The 22,376-nt window shown below is 48.1% G+C and overlaps 1 protein-coding gene and 1 pseudogene across 9 annotated transcripts in view; both read left to right on the top strand.

Moving 5' to 3' along the window:
• The window catches only part of LOC119252189 (uncharacterized), a 119,933-nt gene extending 110,555 nt beyond the window's left edge, over window positions 1-9,378 (top strand). For 5 of the 9 annotated variants that reach the window (XM_054698642.1, XM_054698640.1, XM_054698643.1 and 2 more), the window contains 4 exons: window positions 430-705; window positions 819-929; window positions 1,332-1,364; window positions 1,500-2,757. In XM_054698642.1, the coding sequence (XP_054554617.1) occupies window positions 430-705; window positions 819-929; window positions 1,332-1,364; window positions 1,500-1,753 (674 nt within the window). In that variant the 3' untranslated portion in view covers window positions 1,754-2,757. The other 4 variants (XM_054698641.1, XM_054698645.1, XM_054698644.1 and 1 more) reach the window with 4 other exon arrangements.
• Window positions 9,379-9,942: 564 nt separating this feature from the next.
• On the top strand, window positions 9,943-11,843 carry LOC129144636 (lathosterol oxidase-like; annotated as a pseudogene).
• The last annotated feature ends 10,533 nt before the right edge of the window (window positions 11,844-22,376 follow it).

The raw sequence follows: 22,376 nt of genomic DNA, 5'->3' as shown, positions 1-22,376 counted from the left end.
AGACTCGCCCAGAAGACACCACTTTTCTAGACGGTTAAGGAATCCAGTCTCTCCTGAGGGAGGGAGGCCATCCTGAAATAACTCTCCCTGGATCCTTGTGACCCGGCAGCCATCCTGGGAACCATGAGTTTCACTTTCAAGGTCTTGTTTTTGGTCTGAGAACATTTCTGGATCTGACTCCTGCCTTTCTGTGTCATTCACCCTCCAGCCAGCTCAGGAGCAAAAGTCTGTGTTCTCCTTAGAGACCTGCGTCCTCCTACCCTGGGCTCTCACCCGATTATCCCAGATTCCCCAGACTAGGCTGGTTTTTGGGTTTTGTGCTTCCTCCCTCCAAACCAATTGTCATGTCCATTCTGAGGATGGTCACTGAGGCTGCTTCAGTGTCCATAGAGGAAACCCAAAGTGTGAATTTTTGACCATTCTCTTCAGATCCCCCCAAAACACAAGTGACCCCCCACCCCACCTCTGAGCATAAGGTCACCCTGAAGTGCTGGGCCCTGGGCTTCTACCCTGAGGACATCACCCTGACCTGGCAGCGAGATGGGGAGAACCTGACCCAGGACACAGAGCTGGTGGAGACCAGGCCTGGGGGGAATGGAACCTTCCAGAAGTGGGCAGCTGTGGTGGTGCCTTCCGGAGAGGAGCAGAGATACACGTGCCATGTGCAGCATGAGGGGCTGTTGGTGCCTACAGTCCTGACTTGGGGTAAGGAGGGGGATGTGGGCACTGAGCTTCTGCTCAGAGGAATCAGGAGCCCTTTTGGAGACCTTCAGAGAGTCAGGATGAGGCTCAGGGTCTCACCTTCCCTTCACTTTCAGTGCCCCCTCCTCAGTCCTCCGCGGGCATCATTGCTGGCCTGGTTCTCCTTGGAGCTGTGCTCACTGGAGCTGTGGTGGCTGCAGCTGTGATGTGGAGGAAGAAGCGCTCAGGTAAGGAAGGGAGTGGAGGGTCTTGTCCATTGGGGGCTTTCATGTCCCAGGGAGAACTTGCCCTTCCTGATTAGGAGGGAGTCTGATCCACACACATGTGTTGCCCAGTCTGGAGCTGATTGCTAATAGTCACTCTTTTGTAAAGCACTTATTAAAATGAATCACCAACTGTTCACCTTATAACTGTGGTGATGGGGATCTGTTTCCCAGTAAATGTCACAGGGGAAGGACCTTGCTGAGGAAAGACTCCAATTCCCTCTTATATCCATTCTTCATATATCTCAGTCCTGACCTGGGTCTTCAGTCACAGTTCTAGAAACTTCCCTCTGACCAAGAGTGGGGATTCCTTTAGGACTTGTCACCTGACTCCTCCCTTGTCTCACATGATGTTTCTTCCCACAGAGGGACCCGCAATCAGCTATACTCAGGATACAGGTAAGTGTGGATCAGAGGTTGGGTCCTGAGCCCCTGAGGATGGTGTAGAGGGAACTCTAGGGAGAGTCACCCTCATCAGTTCCTCTGAGGGTCTCATCTCTGGGCTCTGACCAGGTCTCTTCTGTGCTTCCTCAGGCAGCAACAGCACCCAGGACTCTGGGATGTCTCTCACCCCCTGGGACACACCAGAGGATGGGGCCAGGCTGTGGGGAGCTGTGAGTGGGACAGTCTTAGGATGCAGTGGACTATTGAGAATGTTATCACTTAATGTAATTCATCTGAATTTCTTCAATATTATTTTCCTTCATAAAATGAGCGCTCTGCCTTGTGTGGGACTGAATGTTATAGAATTTCTCTCCCCCCCATTTTGTAACTTCTGCTTTATTTAATTTTATTTGTTTTCTAGCTGTCAGTGAGTGATATAAAAATTTTTATTAAATCTATTTATTTGTTCTCTTACAGTATTGTTAATTTTTATATAATATTTGATTTCTCTCTCAGGTGTAGTCCTTGTAGTTCTCTTACCACCATAGCACCATGATCCATCACTACAGTCCCTTGTGCTCTTCCCTCCCGTTTGGAACCATCTCTCTCCCTTCCCCCTGCTGTAGGCCTCAGATCTAGGATCGGGCTGCAAGTTTGTCTTTATTCTGACCCTTTGTTTGATTTCTGTATATCCCACATATAAAGGAAACCGTCTGATATTTATTTTTTCCTTCTGACTTATCAAGCTCAGTATCCCTTCCTGCCCCATCCATATTTCCCAAATGGCATGAGTTTATGTTTTTGATCACTGAGTATTATTCCACTGTATATATGGACCACACCTTGATCCATTCACGATCCCCTGATTTAAAACACAATTATAACCTGAAGCAGGACATTACCTAAGCCCTCTGCTTGGGGGAGTCTGATACTTAGTTTCTGTTGCTTTCCCAAGCCTGCTGCTTGGGGGAGTCTATCGCTTTGATTCTGCTGCTTGCTGAAGCGAAGACGTTGCTGGCTGTACTGCACTGCTTGTCTTAGGTGGTAGCCATGACTCCTTTGAACCAATTCCTGAACAATGAAGAATGTTTATGTGATGATGGATGGGAGAGCAAGTTTCCTCATACAAACTGAATAAAACCTTGCCATTCTAGTTCCTGGGTGCTGAGTCCTTTGGGGAGTGATCCCACTGAGCCTGCCAGTGTGACAATTAAATCTCTGACTTTCTACTTCTTTGAGTGCCCTCTGATTTCTCTCAGGAAATTGCTGTGAGGTTTTTGTTCCCTGACCAGGAAACCAGCTGTGCTGGCCGCTTTGGCCACTGGTCTGGTGTTGGGGCTGTGCTCAGTGATTCTCCCTTGTGAAAAGAGGTGGTGTCACCCACTTTTTGTCGGGTTCTCCTCCCCGATTTGAGCAGAGCTGGGATACCACCTTCATACCTTACCTGGACTCACAGAGAGAAGTAGACAGACAGACCCATCAGGACTTCTGGATAAGGTAAGGCCCCTGGGCCCTGGTTCTAGCTCAGCCTGTCCCATGGGTCGGAAGGAGCGCCTGAGCACCTCTCGCCCCCTTGTGGGCCAGGTAGAGTTGTCTGGTGGGTGGCTTGCATAGCCTCTGTGTGCATATGTAAGTGTATGTAACAGCCCCACGACTTCGGTTCCGGGATCTGAGTGGTCTTGTCCTGTGGTTCCGTGACGACGTCATAAGGCCTATAGGTGACCTTTTCAAGGCTCCGGCCCAGGGGTTATTTGGGCTCACCGGAAGCCAAGATGTGTCTTAAAACTTCAAGAGAAGTGCGGCCAGGCAACAACGTGCGTGTTCCCCTCTCCTTTTGTTGCGACATTGAACACAGTGGGCGGGGCGACTCATAGGAAACCCACTTTCCTTGACTGCATGATCAAAAATTTTAAGAAGGGGTTCCATGAAGATTATGGTGGGATTATCTTGACCCCTAAGAAATTTTTGATCCTGTGTCAGGTAGAATGGCCTCGTTTCCAGGTGAAATGGCCTCCAGAAGGAACTCTTGACATCCCCACAGTCCCGGCAGTGTGGAAAGTTGTGAGAGGCTCCACAGGCCTCCCTTGCCAGTTTCCTTACATTGATTCATGGTTGACAGTCACTCAGCTCTGACCCACTGGGGTCCATACTTGTAGTTTAGGCCAGCAGAGTGTCAGGTCCTCGTTGTACATGGCCACCGCAGCTTTCAGCCGACCAACATGTCTAAGACTGCTTCTGTCATTCAGCAACCTCAGTTACTGGAGGTTGCCAATAAAGTCTTTGTCAGCTGTGACCGTGAGAATGCCATGATGCGGATCACCACCTTGAAAGAATGGTCTCTCTCTCAGCTGCTGTCTGAACAAGCCCAATCTGACTCGTAAGAAGGGCCCTTCTTAGCAGGGCCAACAGCATGTTCCCCTGAAGCCAGACGAGTGTGCCAATTGCAAACAGATGAGCCACTGGAAACATAAATGTTCTGAAATAGAGGCTCAGGAGAGCCGTGTGGCACCGCCAAAAGTGGGGGGGGTGGGTGGGGGGGGCGTGGAGGCATATCAATAGGAACCTTTCAAGGATAAAAACTCCCTCATTGGATTGGCGGTCTTGGACTCAGAATAGGACAGAATGGGCTCAGTCACTCAAACCTGGCACAGTCCCTCTTTGCCTGCAACAGTATCCGATCCCTCAAAGGCTGGACTGGCATTCAGGAGCATATCAACAGGCTTAAGGATGCAGGCATCCTGATGGAGTGTCAGTCTTCCTGGAACACTCCACTCCTGCTAGTCCTAAAGCAAGGACAGGCCAGATACCATGCTGTACTCTCCACCTGCCCCCCATGTCCTCCTGCCTCCCCCATGTCTTTTGTCTCTGCATCACAGTCATGAGTCAGCCTCTTTTTGCCTCCAAAGGGAGAGCCCCGGACACATCTAAAGACTCAGTTAAGCTTGACAAGGCTTCCTCGGGTTTAAAAAAAAAAAAACAAAAAAAACAACTCTCTGTTCAGTTAGCCCTTACTGCAAAACTCTAGGCCTTCACCTGCACCTTTCAACTGGCAAAAGATCTATCAGTGACAGATTCTCACTATGTGTTTGCCACCATCCACATGCATGGGGCATTTTAGATGCAGTGGGGGAAAGAGCTGAAACTGGATAATCCTCCAGTTGCTAGAAGCAGCCTGGTGTCCAGCCAAAGCAGTGGTCATTCACTGCCAGGGACATCAAAAAGGAAATCCGTCAACTGCTAGAGAGAGTCTGGAGTCTGGTTAAAGTGGTGGTTATTCATTAGCTGGCTGGCTGACTTGAAAGCCAGGCTGGCAGCTGACCAGCAGGACAGGACTCTCCAAAGCCAGCAGCCCCTGGACTGGGGCGGCTTCCACATCACAGGCCTACCACAATCCTGGTGTTTGGGGAACAATTCAGGCGGTGTCAATACAAAGAAAACTATGTCCTTAGTCCAGGTCTTGGAGCCCGCACAGGGGCAAGACAAACTCAGATGCCAGCCTGGTGCTAGATGTCGCCACCCCCACAACCCCACGCCACAGGGACTGCTGTGGGCCCCCGACTCTTCACCCAATGCCAGGCAGAGCTCCTCTTCCTGGCAGCCCTCCTGCTCAGCCAGCTTCTGCCAGCAACTGCCCAGATCCTTACTGCCTGGAATGCTGGGGTCCCTGAGAGCGGCCCCCAGCACACAGTATGATGCCTACACAAAAAGGCAGCAGAGGTCACGCAGCCTGGGGTTCTCAGCCTGCAGGTGCCAGTTAAATTGCGTGAGTTGCAGATCTCACCTGGGTGGCCCTGCAACTGCCGACTCACTTAGACGAGGTGGCCTTGCTGCTCCAGAGTGGCCAGGAGTGGCGCCTCCTCCTGCTGCAGGCACTATACCCGCTCCTCCTTGCCCAGTACTGCCATCCCCTTGTCCGTCAGCTCCTCCACAGTGCCCGCCTTGGGCACCCATGGTGGCTCAGCTGAGACATCACCTGCTGCCACTGTGGCCTGGAGCCCCCAGTGCTCAGGCTCTGGGCCTGCAGTGGCAGCTACACCCAAGTTGAGATGAAGAGGGCTTCCGTCAAAAATAAAGAATATTCCATTGTGTATATATGCCACATCTTCTTGATCCAGTCATCTATTTTTGGGCATTTGGGTTGTTCCCAGGTTTTACCTATTGCAAATAGTGCTGCAATAAACATAGGGTTACAGGTGTTCTTTTGAATCAATGTTTCTGTGTCCTTTGGGTAGATCCCTAGGAGTGGAATTGCTGGGTCATATGGTAGCTACATTTTTAGTAGACTGAGGAATCTCCAGACAGCTTTCCATAGTGGTTGGACCAGTTTGCACTCCCACCAGCAATATAGGAGAGTTCCTTTTTCACCACATCCTCACCAACATTTGTTGTTGCTAATTTTTTTTATATGTGCCATTCTTAATGTTATTCAACCATCAAAAAGATAAACTCATGCCATTTGCAGCAACATGGATGGAGCTAGAAGGAATTATGCTCAGTAAAATAAGTGAGAAGGAAAAAGAAAAATACTGGATGGTTTCACTTATAACAGGAATTAAGGGGAACCAAATAAGACATCAGTGTAAAAGAAATAGCAATACAAAACACAACAAAACAAAAACAGACAATTATAAATCAGAGACATCCTGCGGGGGAGGAGGAGGGAGAGGGATCAGAGGGAGGGAGGTGGGAGCACAGGAGACTGTGGTGATGGTGCACGGGTGCATTGGGGAAGGAAATTCTATGGGGACTACACCTGGGGGGAGCGGGGAAGCAAATATTGTTTAAAAATGAACAATGATGTAAAAATAAATAATTTAAAAATAATAAAAAATATAAATAAATAAAATAACAAATTAAAAAAAAAGGTGAAAATACCAGAGGAGCGATGGCTCCTACCAGATGGATAAACTTTTGTCCCTTCAGTTTGCTTCTTCAGGTGCCAGATTTGTATACAGCCCATGGACTTCCCCCCTTTTAAGGACCTGTAGTTGGACTTCACAAAAATCAAGGCTTGCAGAGGCTATAGATATTTGCTTGTTCTGATCTGCATCTCCTCTGGGTGGGTAGAGGCGTCCCCTCCAGAACGGAGAAGGCCCAAGAAGTCACCAAAGCTCTTGTAAGAGAAATAATTCCTAGATATGGGGTCCCCGTGACTATTGGCAGTGATACTGGCCCAGCCTTTGCTGCTGAAATCACCAATCACCTGACTTGCTTACTTCACATTACATGGAATCTACCCATCTATTGGCCACAGAATTCAGGGACAGTAGAGCGTGTCACCCAAGCCATTAAAACGACTCTGGGAAAGTTTTGGCAGGAAACAGGTTAGCCCTGGGTGGACCTTCTCCCCTTAGTGCTTCTCAGAATTCGGTGCACTCCCCGGGCCAGTGGCTACACCCCCTTTCAGATTTTGTTTGGCCGGACTCCCCTGTGTGTGTGTGGTGAGGGGAGACCTCAGACACACTGGCGAACGGGGACTAAATCGGCAGCTGCAGCTCCATAGTAAAGTCCTACACAAGATTAATGAAACTGTCATCCAGAGGGCCCCGTTCCTCTGGGATACCAAGTTCATCCCCACAAACCTGGGGACTGAGTCTGGATAAAGGACTGGAAAAAGAGCCACTCAAACCTGTCTGGGTGGGGCCCTGTACTGTCATCCTTACCACCCTACTGCTGTCAAAGTTGCAGGTGTTACTCTGAGGGAACATGACTCCCCAGATCCGTAAGCTCGCACGAGACATTGAAACGGCAGATGGCCTGTCCGGATCCTGCAAACCAGCTCAGACTGACCCTGCGGAGAGACTCAGACCAAACACCGTGACCTGCTGCAGCCCTGCTCCAACCACAGCCCTGAAGCTGGTTGGCCTGCACATGGCGGAAGCTCGAGGAGCATCATGGGGAATGCTTATGGGCCGCTGGGTTGGACCTCAGTGGTGGCTGCTTCTCTTGTTTCTCTTTTGTGGGACATCACACTGTGCCTTGCTCATGCCTGTCCTGGGTCCACTGGTTTCCATTCTTGTGATGCTTACCCTTGGGCTGTCTTTTAATCTGGCCACACAGTTTATCCAGTTGTGTTTGGAGGCTACTAAACTCCACATGTTAGTTAGACAATATGAGCTCTTAGGCTCCTTTCCTGCTGCTTGCTCTGAGTCCAGACCTTGAAACTTCCTAGCACATCAGTAGGGGCATCAAAAGGGGGCAAATGAAACAAAGTTACCCAAGTCTGCTGCTTGGGGGAGTCTACCGCTTTGATTCTGCTGCTTGCTTAAGCGAAGACGTTGCTGTTGTACTGCACTGCTTGTCTGTGGTGGTAGCCATGACTACCTTGAACCCCTTCCCTAACAATAAAGAATGCTTATACTATGATGGGTGGGATAGCAAGTTTCCTCATACAAACTGTATAAAACTTTGCCATTCTTGTTTTGGGTGCTCAGCTCTTTGGTAAGCATTCCCACTGAGCCCGCTGGTGTGACAATTAAATCTCTCTCTCTCCACCTCTCTGAGTGCCATCTGATTTCTCTGGGAAATTGCTGTAACAAAACCACTTCATGTCTGTGAGAATGGCCTATATCAGAAAGCCCAGACATTAACAAGTACTGGTGGGGACTTGTGGAACAGGAAACAGTTCTACATTGTTTTGGTAATGTAGACTGGTTGGGTTTTGATGGAAACAGTATCAAGGTTTCCGCAAATAGCCAAAGCTCTCTTGACTAAAAAGAAGAATGGAGGCATCACACTCCCAGACTTCAAACTATACCACAAAAACCTTAATAATTAAAACAGTATGATACTAGAACGAAAACACACAGACCAATGGTATTGAATAGAAAACCCAGTAATAAACCCACATATTTATGGACAACTAGTCCTTGATCAAGGAGCAAAGTATATGCAATGGAACACGGACAGTTTGTTCAATAAATGGTGCTGGGAAAACTGAACTGCTACAAACAAAAAATGAAACTAGACTACTACCTCACACCATGCACAAAAACCAACTGAAAATGGATATAAGAATTCAACGTAAGACCTGAAACCATAAAATACATAGAAGAAAATATAAGCAAAACACTACATGATATAAACATCCATAACATCTTTAAAGACACAACCCCAAAAGCAAAGAAAGTGAAGGAAAAGATAAACAGCTGGGACTACATCAAACTATAAAGCTTTTGTACAGCAAAAGAGACATTAACCAAAACAAGAGACACTCTTCTGATTGGGAGAAAATTTTTGCACATAATGCAACTGGTAAGGGACTGATTACAAAGATTGTACAAAGATCTCACAGGACTCAACAAAAATAAACAATCCAGTCAAAAAATGGGAGGAAGAGCTAAAAAGACTTCTCCAAAGAGGAAATGCAAATGGCCAACAGGTATATGAAAAAATGTTCAACATCACTTAAATCAGGGAAATGCAAATCAAAACCACAATAAGATACAACCTTTTACCAGTGAGAATGGCACATGTTAAAAAAATAGGCAACAACAAATTTTGGCAAGCATGTGGAGAAAAAGGAACTCTCCTAACCTGCTGGTGGGAATGCAAACTGGTCCAACCACTATGGAGAGCTGTGTGGAGATTCCTCAACCTGATAAAGATGGAGCTTCCATATGATTCAGCAATTTCACTCCTCAGACTCTACCCAAAGGATACCAAAGCATTAATTAAAAAGGATACCTGCCCCCTATGTTTATTGCAGCACTATTTACGATAGGCAAGTTGTATAAACAACCCAAATGCTCAAAAATAGACGACTGTATCCAGAGATGTGGTATATACACAATAAAATACTATTCAGCGTTCAAAAAATATCAGCGCATGCCATTCTCAACATGCATGGAGCTAGAAGGGATCATGTTCAGTGAAATAAACCAGAGAGATGAAGAAAAATATCTATTGGTTTCACTTACAGGAGGAATATAGGGGAATAAAATAAGTGATCATGAAAATAAATAACAGTAATAATAAATAAAAAACCAAAATTAGCAAGCAACAATAAATCAGAGACATTTTGGGCCTCCCGGTGGCGCAGCGGTTGAGTGCTGGGTTGCGAAGCTGCCCGCAGCCTTTGCAGCCTCTGCAGCATCGGTTTGATCCCCGGCTGCTCCCCGGCCACCGGAGGAGGGTCCCACATGGTGTGCAGACCTCTCCTGCCGCCTGCTGCTCCCCTCAGCAGTGTACTTCGGTCCTCCTGCCTGCTCTGCTCCCTGCTCTGGCTTTGGTGAATTTTCTCACCCTCCCACATTTCTGTCTGTACCCAGTGTTTGCATTAAAAAAAAAAAAAATCAGAGACATTTTGCAAGGGACTGGGAGGTAGAAGGAACAAAACAGGAGAAAAGAGCACAAGGGTCTATGGTGATGGTTCATGGGTGAATTGGTGCTGGGAATTTTATGAGGAATACACCTGAAAGGAGAAAGCATACAAGCATACATTGTACAAAAAAAAATGACATTATATATATATATATATTATATATATATATATATAATGACATTGTACCAAACAAATGACATTATATATATATAATGTAATATATATATGACATTATTGAGATTTCTTAGAAAATTCAAAGTGTATCTGCCATAGGGCCCAGTAGTCCCACTCCTAGGTATCTACTCATAGAACACAAATACACTACTATGAAGGGCAACTTGCACATCTATGATCACTGCAGCACTATTTACAATATCCAAGCTATGGAAACAACGAAAATGCCTAAAAACAGATCATAATTCAAGAAGTGGTATATACATAATAGAATACTACTTATCAGAAAAACATAAACTCATGCCATCTGGGGCAACATGGATGGAGCTAACGGAAATAAGTCCAAAGGAGAAAGACAAATATGTCACCCATATATGGATATAGAAAGTCTAACAAAGGGCTATATTAAGGAAAACTTAAAAACTAACCCTTGAACCCCCCAGGCTGTGCCTATTGCTGACCAGGGCTGCAGACCAGCCCAGGTTTCCTTGCCCGGCAGCACTGCATGGTGGACTGACTCTAGTTTGGCATCAGACTCATTTGATGAAAAAGCCTGACTCCTGCTGACTGAGTCCCCCATTGTGTCTTGTTGCACCTACACTATCCCTGGATCCTCCAGTCTCCCCTATTTGCTAGAGCTAAGATGGATCTTGTACTAGATGCTGTAGATAATTATTTTTTTTATACCATTTCCATATCCAACCACTGGGCTAGAGTAAGAGTATGACATCTCCCAACAAACTGTCATTCTCCTGGTTATAAATCTTGGTGCTTTTATCCTTTATTTCCCCTTTGCGACAATGTGCTATTACTTTGTCTATAGTCATTCCCTAATGAACCACCCACAATATTTATAGAATCAAGTCTACTGAGAATCATGTTAACTGTTAGGTCATTACCATGGAGTAAATATTCCCACCATCTCACTGTTTCTGTGGAGCTGAGAGGATACAGCAAATTACATGACAACATAGGAGAGTTTCCAAACAACTGGATTCAACTCATTTTACCTGTTCTCATCAACATGCTGATCTACTGGCTTCACAGAGACGTTCACCATAGACTTATAGATAAGCGAATCCATGAACCTCATCTCTGGAAGATCCCTTCTTCACCTGCAAGTCATGTGGATGGCTTTCCCCCTGTGGATGGCTTTCTTCAGAGTCTACCTTATCATCTCTACCTTTAATCTTTCCATTAATCAGCTGGTTTATTTAGGTTGTACATCTCTGTCAATGTCTGCACAATTTCCATTTGTGACAATGATTTCTGTCTCCTCAAATCTTTTTTTTTAATATATTTTTTTAAAGAGTTATTTTATTTATAAAAGAGCTGGGGTACAGGCCACAGGTGCGGGAGGGTGAGAGGATTCACCAGAGAGAGAGTGGGGAGCAGAACAGGCAGATTGACTGAAAACACTGCTGAGGGGAGCAGCGGGCGAGACAGGAGAGGTCCGCTGCGCCATGTGGGTATCTCCCTGCCTGGCCAGGACTCGAACTCATGCTGCAGAGGCTGCAGACAGCTTCATAGCGCTGCGCTCAACCCACTGCGCCACTGGGGAGGTCCTGTCTCCTCAAATCTTAAGGCTATTTATTAATGACTCAGCTCATCATACAGACAATCACCTCTTCTCTAACTACAACTGTGGACAATATTTTACATTGTGGGGTAGAATTGGAGGCCCATTCAAAACCCTTCCTCCTTTGAAGGGAAGAAGGTGACAGAAAAAAAGCACAGCAGCCAGGAGGAAGTTGTAAGAAATAAGAAATTGAGTGCAGAGGTTACAAAGATTATTGCCCAATTATTAAATATTTTTAATGAGGGAAAATAATCTACATCCAGCCAGGAGACATAGCAATGGTAGTATTTGAAACTCCGCATCGAGGGCCCTGCTGAGGGATGGGTCATGCTGAGAGACCAAGAGAAACCAACCTCCTGTGTAAACACCAGCGGTGACCTAAGAAGTGACTGTGTCTTTCCAGTCAGTGAACCTGTAAATTATTGTTGGGTAAGGGGGGGGGAGGGGAGCGTCAGGCTTTTCTGCACTCCCACTGCGCATGCGCACTTGGCCAACCTGCGTGGCGCCTTGTGGCGTGCGTGGCGTGGCACAGCGCAGTGTGATACGGAGCTGGGGCCAGAGGTGAGCGGCGGAGACCGGCAGAGTGCGACGGAGTGCGGCCGCGAACAGCGGAGAGCATCAAGACACCAACACATCTGCTAGAACCGGTAATGGACCTACCCAGTGTGGGTTGTTTGCGCTACACTTACATAGTCTCAACAATAATTTTTAAAAAGGTGGAGAGCTCCCCTGGTGGCGCAGCGGTTGAGCGCTGGGTTGCGAAGCTGCCCGCGGCCTCTGCGGCGCCGGTTCGATCCCCAGCTGCTCCCCGGCCACCGGAGGAGGTTCCCTCATGGCGCGCAGACCTCTCCTGCCGCCCGCTGCTCCCTTCAGCAGTGTACTTCGGTCCTTCTGCCTGCTCTGCTCCCCGCTCTGGCTCTGGTGGATTCTCTCACCCTCCCGCGCTTCTGACTGTACCCAGTGTTTGTATGAATAAATACATAAATTAAAACAAAACAAAACAACCTCATTGTGCTAATCGCACCAAGGCCCAGCGCCATGACAAGGAGCAGGAATACAGTGACAGGTAGTGCCTGGTGTCAGGAGTGAGCTCCGTCTTCCCTGATGGCCCGGCAATGACCACCTGTAGTACTTTGTTCAAGGGGGAGCCCCAATGTGACAGCAGGTCTGACAGAATCTGTAGTGACTATGCAAATGACCTTTTCATATTTCATATGTCCCCCTATTCTCTGGGGACATTGTCAAATGTTACATTTTACTGATGAATAAATAAATAAACTGGAATAAAAAATATTGATACTACCATGATTTATCAGATGTGGGATTATTTAGTTTAACATTTTGATGTTTATTTTAAAAAAACATTATGTAATAAGTGCAAAATTATGTGAATGTAAATACATTTAGAAAGGGAAATGTGATGTCCAAGTAATATATTTCACTATTTTTTTTTTAAGATTTATTTATTTGGTGCAAGGGATTAAGCACCGTACTAGGAAGCAATCTGCAGCCTCGGCAGTACAATTTCAATCCCTGGCCAGCCAGGGAGCAACCCACATGGTGAAGCAGACCTCTCCTGTCTCACCCACTGCTCCCCTCAGCAGTGTATTTCAGTCAATCCACCTATTCTGTTCCCCACTCTGTCTCTGGTGAATCCTCTCACCCCCCATCCCTCACATCTCTGGCCTGTACCCCAGCTCCTGTATGCATAAGTAAATAAATCTAAAAGATTTAAGCATAGAAGAGCTGGGGTGTGGTGGGGTTGAGAGGATTCACCAGAGACAGAGTGGGAAACAGAACAGGCAGACTGACTGAAATACGCTACTGAGGGGAGCAACATGCGAGACAGGAGAGGTCTGCGGTACCATGTGGGTCACCTCCCTGGCTGGGGATTGAACTCATGCTGCAGTGGCAGCAGTTAGCTTCATAGTGCTGCATCTTAACTCCTTGCACTACCAGGGACAGTCCTCACTGTTGTTTTTTAAAGTAAACTGAGGCACTGCAGTTTTGATATGTTTCAAGGTTATAAATCCATAACTCTCTATGAAGAGAAACGATGGCCAAGTATTCAGCTCTGTCACTGAAGATTAGTTTTGACATTATCATCTTCCCCTCACTTTTCCCACATCCTCTGCCAAAAATCTAATACATAGATTCATATGTTTTAACATCAATATGTTGGAAAAACATGCTTTGCAAACTATTAGCTATTTATGTGAAACCAATAAAAGGTGATTATGACTATTAAAAACATGTGCTCACGCACACTGACCCTTAAAGTCTGCATGTAGAGCAGCGGCTACCTGAGGGGCAGTGGGAAGGGTGACCACAGAGAGAGGGAGCACAGTGGACTCTGCTGGAGGCCCATGGGCTCAGGGGTGGGTGTGCTACAGTCACAGCATCTGAGGGACACCCTGTCCTTCTACAGTGTAAACAGTGATGTGACCAATAAAGATCCTCAATAAAGATCCTCTTGTTTTTCTTGCTGCAAAGGGCATCCTCATGTGTCTGGGATCACATTAGCATAACATGAGGACGTGGGGAGACTGGCCCAGCCCTGCCCACCAGGACCCTCCCCACACTGACCTGTGTCTCTCCCTGATGACTTTCCTGCTCCAGCAGAGGTGGGGCTGGCTTCACCCCTGCCTGGACTTTGTGTTTTCCTGAGGAATAATGTCCACTTCCCTACTGAAAATAGACACCCAGACGTGAAACTGTTTTTGTTCTGCATTGGTTTTTTTGATGGGTTCATTGAAAAGATTCTTAAAATTTGACAGGATTTAAGTAGGAGCCCTGAGGCCCAGCCAGAACTGCAGGTTTGCTGTGCTGAATCTGTGCAGGTGGGGCCAGGAGAGGCTGTAGGAGCCAAGGGGGACAAGCCCATGTCCAGTCGGTGCTCAGTGCATCGTGGGCTTTGATGTGGTCACTCCTCAGGGGTCATCTCTCTGCTCCTTTGTCCTTGTCCTTCAGGAGCACATGTCCCAGCAGGGACTCAGAACCCACCTGGGCCTGTCCTGTCTCCAGGATGTGGGTGGAGGCTGCGTGTGGCAAGATCAGGCTACGCTCAGACAGGGCTGGGTCCTCAGGCATCCGTGTTTTTATATTTTACTTCTTTGGGTTTTTTTGGAGCACACTTGTTCTTTTTCAGTGATCAGGCTTAGGCATCCAACACTGTCCCCACAAAGCCCAGGGCTGCCCCTGCCCACAGGAGTCTGGTGTTAGACATGAATTTTCAGACGCATCCTGGTGTGGGTAAGAATTGGGGGAAGGTGACCCAGAGAAGGTGTGTGGGGACAGGAACAGGGCTACTCTCCTAGCATGGGCAGGTGGGCCTCACTAGGACAGCGCCTTTGAGAGAAGACCTGACAGACACTCCATGCCCACAGGGTGTCTGCGGAAGCTCTGTCCAGGCAGGGCGACCTCAGCCCAGACGCCCCAGGACGGGGATGTCTGTGTGTCAGAGGCTGCAGCTGGAGCAGGGGTCACTGAGACGGGGGCTGTGCACCCACATCATGCAGACGTTGAGGATGTTGGAAGGGTTTTGCCTTTTCTCTGAGTAAGACGTGGGGTCACACGACCTCTCTGGACAGAGACCCCCTATGTCAGGGCCCTTTAGGCACATCTGCCGTGAGACACAGGCGTGTGGGGGAGAGAGCACCTGGAGAGAGATGCGGGGACGACACAGGAGAGGGGTGTGTGGAGAAGCCCCCCTTGCTTCTCAGCGCTGGGCTCGCCCCAGGGACAGGAGGACGTGGAAGGAGACACTTGGGGGAGGCCCGTGGGGACACTGGCCTTGACCATGGTTTGTGCTTTCATTTTGCTCCTTTTGCCCCAGACTGGCCTGGCCCCTTCCATCGGCTTCTGTGGATCCCCACTAGAAGGTGCCTGAGACTTGTGGCCAATTTCAGGCTGCAGTGGCCCCACTTTGGGCAACCCTGTGTGGTTGGGCGTTTACCCACGAAGGGACGGTAACTGGGTGTTTTGTTGGGAAACTCTTATCCTCCCTTCCCTTCCTCTCTGTGTGCGGCTCTCCTGTGTTAGTTCCCACTCAGAGTGTGCTCTGCCTCTATGCGGCAGATGGGCAGAAACCATTTAGAGTATTCAGATTTTGGGGGTGCTGGGGTTCCCCTCATTCTGCCTGTTAACAGACTGGGGGTGTTTTCTCTGATCAGGACTCATTTCACTTCTCTGCTGCTCTGTCCCACAGGGGCCCTCACCCCGAGGCAGTTCAGAGAGGAGGAGGACAAAGCCCTCAGTGGGGATCTGACCCGGCTCCTGCTGTTTTTGGGTCAGGACCTTATCCTTGGCCCTGGCAGGTCAGCGCTAGGGAGGGACTGTCCTTTGGGTGAGCTGAAAAAGCGGACAGGGCAAAACAGGGGCCTGTGGTGGGACCCTGACTCCTTGGGGGCAGTGTTGTGTGTCCTGAGGCTTCTCAGGGATACCTGAGGGGGGTAGAACCCAAGCAGGCACTGGTCTGGCCTTCATGGGGTACCTGGGTCTGGGCCTCTGTTCTGGGTAGTCACTGGGTGATGATGGGGAGGGGAGGGCAATTTGTACTGGGCCCAAGTTCTCTGAGCAGAAAAGGTCTGGTGTGTGGTTCCATGGGTTGGGAAGGGAAGGGAGAATGTTTTCCTTCAATCAACCTCATGGTCTCCAGTAGCACAGAGGCTGAGCAGCCCTGAGAGGAGCCAGGTCTGTCCTCCCTGGTCTCAGGGCCTAATGGGTCACCAGGAAGGGTCCTGCTCCTGCTGGTGGGGGCCCTGAGCCCACTGCTCTCCCCACTGCCCTGCTCCCATGTGTGGGCCTGGCTGCCTCCTGCCTTGTCTCTCCCCAGCGCTGAGGAGATGGCGCCTGCTCCTGCCCCAGCTCTGTGCTTTGCCTCCTCCCCACCCTGCTGCTCCTCCTCCAGCTGCCCCCCTGGGGGTCCCAAAGTGAGTGTGTCCCTCTCTGTTCCTGTGTCTCCCTTGGGTGGGTAGGGCCCAGGGGTTCTGGGATCTCTTCCTTCAGGAAGGATGGCTGTGTGGGGGGCCCTGGCTCTAGAACGATAGGGGTGCTCCCCAACCACTCATGCGATTGCACAGTTAAGAGCAGTCACTGAGGGGGAGGGATGACAATTGTTCAGTCAGGGGTTTATGGATTTTAAAAAGTCAGCTGTCTAAAATGTGAAAATACCTTTCTCCTCATTGTTGGCTTTTGATTTATTTGTATCAGAAACACTTGTCAGTTATTAATTCATTTCACTCCACTAATGTTTTTATATTATGTGCTATGTGCTGTGTACAAAAAAGAGAGATTCCTCATCCTCAGAGAGCTGCTTTCATGCAGGAGACAGTGACTAAAAAAGACAAGAAACCCACCCCACTCCCACCTGCAGAGGGGCTGAGAGGAGGGACAGGCATGAGCAGGTTAGGCAGCAGGGGAGGGAGGGGTGTGTGGGGGCAGCTGCGTCCATCAAGGGGTCAGTGTAGATGGTGGGATGGGAGCAAAGCCCTGGGGAGGGGGTGTTGAGGGTGAGGGTCCCATGGGGGGAACAGCCTGTGGGGCGCTGGCTGGTGCTGATGTGCAAGGACAGAGGGGGTGAGGATCAGCTGGAGCAGAGGGAGAGGGAGGGACACGGGAGTGGGTGTCAGAGGCCTGGGAAGGGGTCACTCTGTGGGGCTGCAGTGACTGTGGGGCTGGGGAGCCCCTGCCAGGCTGTGAGCAGAGCAGGACCTGGTTCAGCTCCCAGGTGAAAGGGGCCCAGGCTGGGGGTGGCAGGAGAGACTAGTCTGTGTGTGTCCAGGTGAGAGGAGGGGCTCAGGTGAAGCTGGGGCAGCACAGGTGAGAAGTGGCTCTTTGGAGGTGCAGGGGGTTCCTGAGGACAGCACAGTCCTGTCCTGTCCTTCCCAGGCCTCATCAGGTCAAGGGCACTGACTGAGGAGCAGACTAGGGGAAACTTTTTATTCTTTTTTCTTTTTAAATTGAAGTAACAATTTACTCACTGCATGGATGTTGGGTGTACAGCTTCTCCCCTGATAACTGTAAATTTCTCACACATCCACTACTAAAAGTCCAATCATAATCCTCCACCAAGCTATTCTCTCCACCCATTTTCCCCCTGGTGACTGCCATTTTGTTCCTTTTTGATTTCTTTTTTCCCCCTTCATATTCCACAAATGAGTACAATTCTTTGGTATCTGTCTTTCTCAGTTTGACTTAGCATAATTCCCTCAAATTCTATCCATAGTGTTGAAAATGGCAGAATTTCATCTTTTTAAATATCTGAATAGTATTCCACAGTGTGTCATTCATATAGATATATATATCTATCTCACATTTTGTCATATATATATATATATATATGTATATATATATATATATCTCACGTTTTGTTAATCCAGTCATCTGTTCCAGGGTTGGGTTGTTTCAATCGTTGGCTATTGTAAATAGCCCTGCAGTGAAAATAGGGGCCATGTCTTGTTTTGAATAAGTGTTTTCATATTCTTCAGGTAAATATCCAGAAATGGAAATACTGGATTATTTTGTAATTCTATTTGATATTTTTTGCAAACCCGCCATATTGTTTTCCAAAATGGCCACACCAGTTATTCAATACATTGCACAAGGGTTGTTTATTCCCTATTCCTCACCAAAATTTATTATTTCTTGACTTTTTGATAATAGACACTCTAATTGGTGTGAGCTGAAATCTCGCTCATTGATTTTCAAATGTTGAACCATCCTTGTGTAGCTGAGATAAATCCCACTCAGTCATGATGTGTGATCCTTTTTTTTTTTTAAGATTTATTTATTTATTTATGCATACAGGAATTGGGGTACAATCCAGAGGTGTGGGGGGTGAGAGGATTTACCAGAGACAGAGCGGGGAGCAGAACAGGCAGATGGACTGAAACACACAGCTGAGGCTCCAGCAGGAAACAAGGTTGTTGTGGTGATGGAGATGTTCTCAAGTCAGATTATGGGATGGTTGCCCTGCTCTGTGCTTACTGAAAGGACATGAGAGGTGAGCCTTCAACAAGTGACTTAATGGTCATAAGTTATATCTCAATTAAGTGGCTTTAGAACCATATTAAAAAATGGGTCTACAAGTTGCCCTGTGTCTGTCCTCCACTGTATCCACATCCAGGGCTTGTGGGGCAGGAAACTTCCTCAGCCCACGAGAAGCTGAGCACAGACGGCTTCACTGCACAGATGCTCTCAAGGAGCCTCCTCTGCGTGGTCCTGAGTCACATGATGAGATGCTGACGTCCTGCTGCTTCTGTGATGGAAGAGACTTTTAGGGGCCTTGGGTGGGAGCAGAATGGGAATAATTAGTGTCCACACTTTCTTTGGTGTTGGTTTTCAATTTTTTGCCAATTCCGTGATACACAGGAGGGGAGACAGTCCCCCCCGTGAGTGTGTCTGACTTGCTGGCTCTTCCTCGTGAGGAGAATGAAGCAGAAGGGACGCGCCACGTCACAGTCAGGCTCACAGGGGCTGAGACTTCCTGCCCAGGTTCCCCTCCTGGTCATTCTCCAGGGTCACTCCCTGCACACGGTGGGCCCTCTGCTAAGGGACGCCCACAGGACAAGGAACTGAGGGTTTTCTCCAAAAGAATGAGCTCTGAGGCAGGTCCTTCCATGCTGATCACAGCCGTTCAGATCCACCAACATCTCGTCCCTATCTCAACCTCCTGGGACCCAGAGCTGGAGCCTCTGAGTGAGGCCCCTCCTGCTGCCTGCCCTCCAGAGACTGTGCCAGATGGCCAGATCTTTGTGGTTTAGCTGCCACTTTTGGAGTGATTTGTTACAAACTGTTACTGGAATGCAGCTATCTCACCTGCTGCTCCACCACAGGCAGTTTTGGCAGTTGCGGCAGTTGCTGCTCAGAGCTCGGTAACTGCCTTTTATAATGGGCAAATCAGACTTGTGGGCGAAAGAGGATAAAAACAAGGGTTGGGGGGAGCTGAGGACCCCTCCGAAAGAAAGGAGACCATGACCCAAGCCCTGACAGATAAGGACAAGGGAGCCCCCAAAGATGGAGAGATAACGCCAACCCCCCAGAGAAAACACTGTTCCAGTCTCTAAAGAAAGAAGAAAAGAAGCATCCAGCAGCCGCCCTCTGAAGAGGGGAGAGAAGCTGATGGTCTCTGTCACAGACTGGGCCTCAGTCCTGTCCCTGACATGGCCTGACACGAGCACCAAAGGCCCTGGGCTTGGTGTCTCAAAGAGCTGTGTGTTGCTGGTGTAACTCAACCACTCACAAAGAGCCTTTAACACTGGGGGTCTCTGACATCGCCTCTGCGGGACCCGTTGTGGCCATCACTACTGGCCGGTGCTGTCCAACACCCCTGGTGACCGGTGGCGACCATCACTGATGCTCCCTGGGTAAGCAGCTGCCACTTGTGGGCACAGTGAGCTCTTTGTTTCCCCTGTTTGTAAATAAACCCCACAGTGGTTGATCCTGGAGCCTGAGGTCTCTTGCAATCGTGCGCATGGGTGAGAACCTGCAGACAGTGACCTGTCCTCTTACTGGGCACTGTCCTTTGTTGGTCTGTAGCTCTTGGTTTTGGTTTTTGACCTTTTGGCCTTTGGGGGCCTTTTGGCAGCACCCTGGTCTCAGAGATGGCCAGGGGGTGGCCGTTCCTTCCATCCGGCCTCCTGCCCTGTGGCCTCTTTCATGGCCCTCACCGCCCCTGCTTCAAAACCACTGGAAAATTCAGGCAATAAATTGATCAGTGGCTGTTTCTCACAAGAAACAGTGGAGGCCAGAGCAGCTGGAGTGACACAGTCAAGGTCCTGATAGAAATAGGTGTCAACAAGAATTTTATGTCTCATGGAAGTGTCCTTCAAAATAAAGTTAATTAAAAAAATTATTTTTATTGTTTTTAGAATTCCATTTAATTTTGCTGTTCATTTCTTTTTCTTCACATGATCTCCACAGCAGTGTCTGCAGGATCACGGCACAGAGGGGCTGTCCGCAGCCTGGAGCTGTGAGCAGGGCTGGCTCTGACCCGCCTGCAGGGAGTGGGGCCCTGGAGCCCCAAAATTAATCCCCAGGGCTGGTTCTCCAGGGTGGCCCTGGCCTTGCTATGACCTCTTCTTAGCTCCCTGAATCTCCCTGACACCCAGCATTGGGGAACTGAGGAGGGGATGTTCAGTAACAGGAGAGGGACTCCCCTTAACCTTAACCATCTGTCCCCCCCCTTCCTGCTGCATCAAGACCTTTAATGGAAAGGAACTTAAATACAATTAGTGTGCAACACAGAAAAGGGAAAAAATAAAATTCCAAACCAAGCACCCAAAGTCACCATCCCCTCGTGGGTAAATATTCAGCCAAACGGGGTTGGCCCAGAGCAGGGCCTGAGGCCTGTCACAGTCTAAAGCAGCTTCCTGTGGGACCCATAGAAAAGGTTCAGAGACAGGCAAGTCTGGAAGGAAAAAGAAAAATCATGATAAAAGCGCCATTGTCACCTCCCTGTGGTCTCTCACCCACATCTGTGTCACCCAGTCCAGGATCAAGAAGCAGGTGCAGCTTTTTCACGTCTCTCTGCTCCACGTGCCTCCCCCAGTGCCTTGATGCCCCAGCCAGATAAGACACTGGCAAGCAGCAAAGGTAAAGGGCCTCACACCGTGGGGCCGAAGATTCCTTGTTACTCACACGTGGGGCTGAAGATCTAACATTCCTTCATTTTTTGTTCTTGGTCATAAAAAGAAAAGTTTATTAAAAAAGTACATTAGGCAATAAATTATATGTATCAGTAGTCTGCAAGCAATTGGCATGGAAAATTACCTGTTTAGAAATTAGTTACTACACAATTTGGCCCACTTGACAATGGGAGACAATTTATTGTACATATCTGACAAGCAAACCAGCAAAACTATACTGCTAGGCTATAAGTCGTCCTTTTGCTCTTTTAGAAGTTTCCTTTTTATTTAGAAGTTTCTTAGGAAAGTTTTTAAATGAAGTTAACTGTGTTAAGAAGTTTGTAGGTAGAAAAATTTCTGATAGCTGAGTAGCAGCTGTTCTCCGGCTGAAGGCCATATGAAAAGAAGTCTTTTGATGCTGAGGCTTTAGCTGATAGGGATGCACTGGCGGCAATCCACTGTCTTAGGTAATTGTCTAGCTGAAATAATAAGTTAGTGTTAGGTTTGGTTTTTTATCTATTAACCTTGAAGGCTACCGTCCAGCTGAGACCTGTAGGAGCCAGTAGTCCATGGGAATAGAATATACTAATTGTTTCTGCTTTACACATGATAATGTATTTTCTTTTGATTACTAATAATAAATAAAGACCTGCTGAGTCTCTTGGCAGAAGATACTTGCACCTCATCCAGTGTTAGTGTCTCCTCACTACCTCATCCCCTTCCCCTTAGCCCTTAAGTTTCAGCACCTTACAGGTAGCCGATGCCATCTCAACCTTTCAGGAACCCCTGACACGACATTTTGCCAGAGGCTGGTCCCTGGCAAGTGGCGCCCTGGAGCAGGGACTTGAAAGGTAATCCTTCTTTCCTTTTCAGGTCGGCTAGGATCTGCTCATGGGTAATGCGCATATGCCCCTGGAGAGACTAAGCAGGGTTAAGAAGAGCAGTAATTCAGAACCTAATAAGGCGAGTGGGTGTCTTATTAGTATTGAGAAGTTGTAGGCCATATTGAGTCTAGGGAAGAGGACTCTTTATTGATAGAGTTAAGTATACATTTGCAAAAAGAGGCCTTAAGACCTCTCATGCACAATTAGCTAGCTTCCTAAATTTTGTTGAAATGTGTTGTCCTTGGTTTCCAAGGGACAGTACTCTGGATGTAAAAACTTGGGCCAGAGTAGGAGAGGAAATGACAACCTATTATACTCTCCATGGACCCGAAAAGGTCCCCATAGATGCCTTTTCAGTGTGGGGTCTTCTACAGGATATGCTAGATCAAGGGTCTGAATTAGAGAAAATAAATAAAAAACTCAAAAAATTATGGCTGTCTG

The sequence above is a fragment of the Talpa occidentalis genome, unplaced genomic scaffold, assembly GCF_014898055.3.
Source record: "Talpa occidentalis isolate TD23 unplaced genomic scaffold, MPIMG_talOcc4v2.1 talOcc4.2, whole genome shotgun sequence".
Taxonomy (NCBI): Eukaryota; Metazoa; Chordata; class Mammalia; order Eulipotyphla; family Talpidae; genus Talpa; species Talpa occidentalis.
This window is presented reverse-complemented; position numbering and strand designations above follow the sequence as displayed.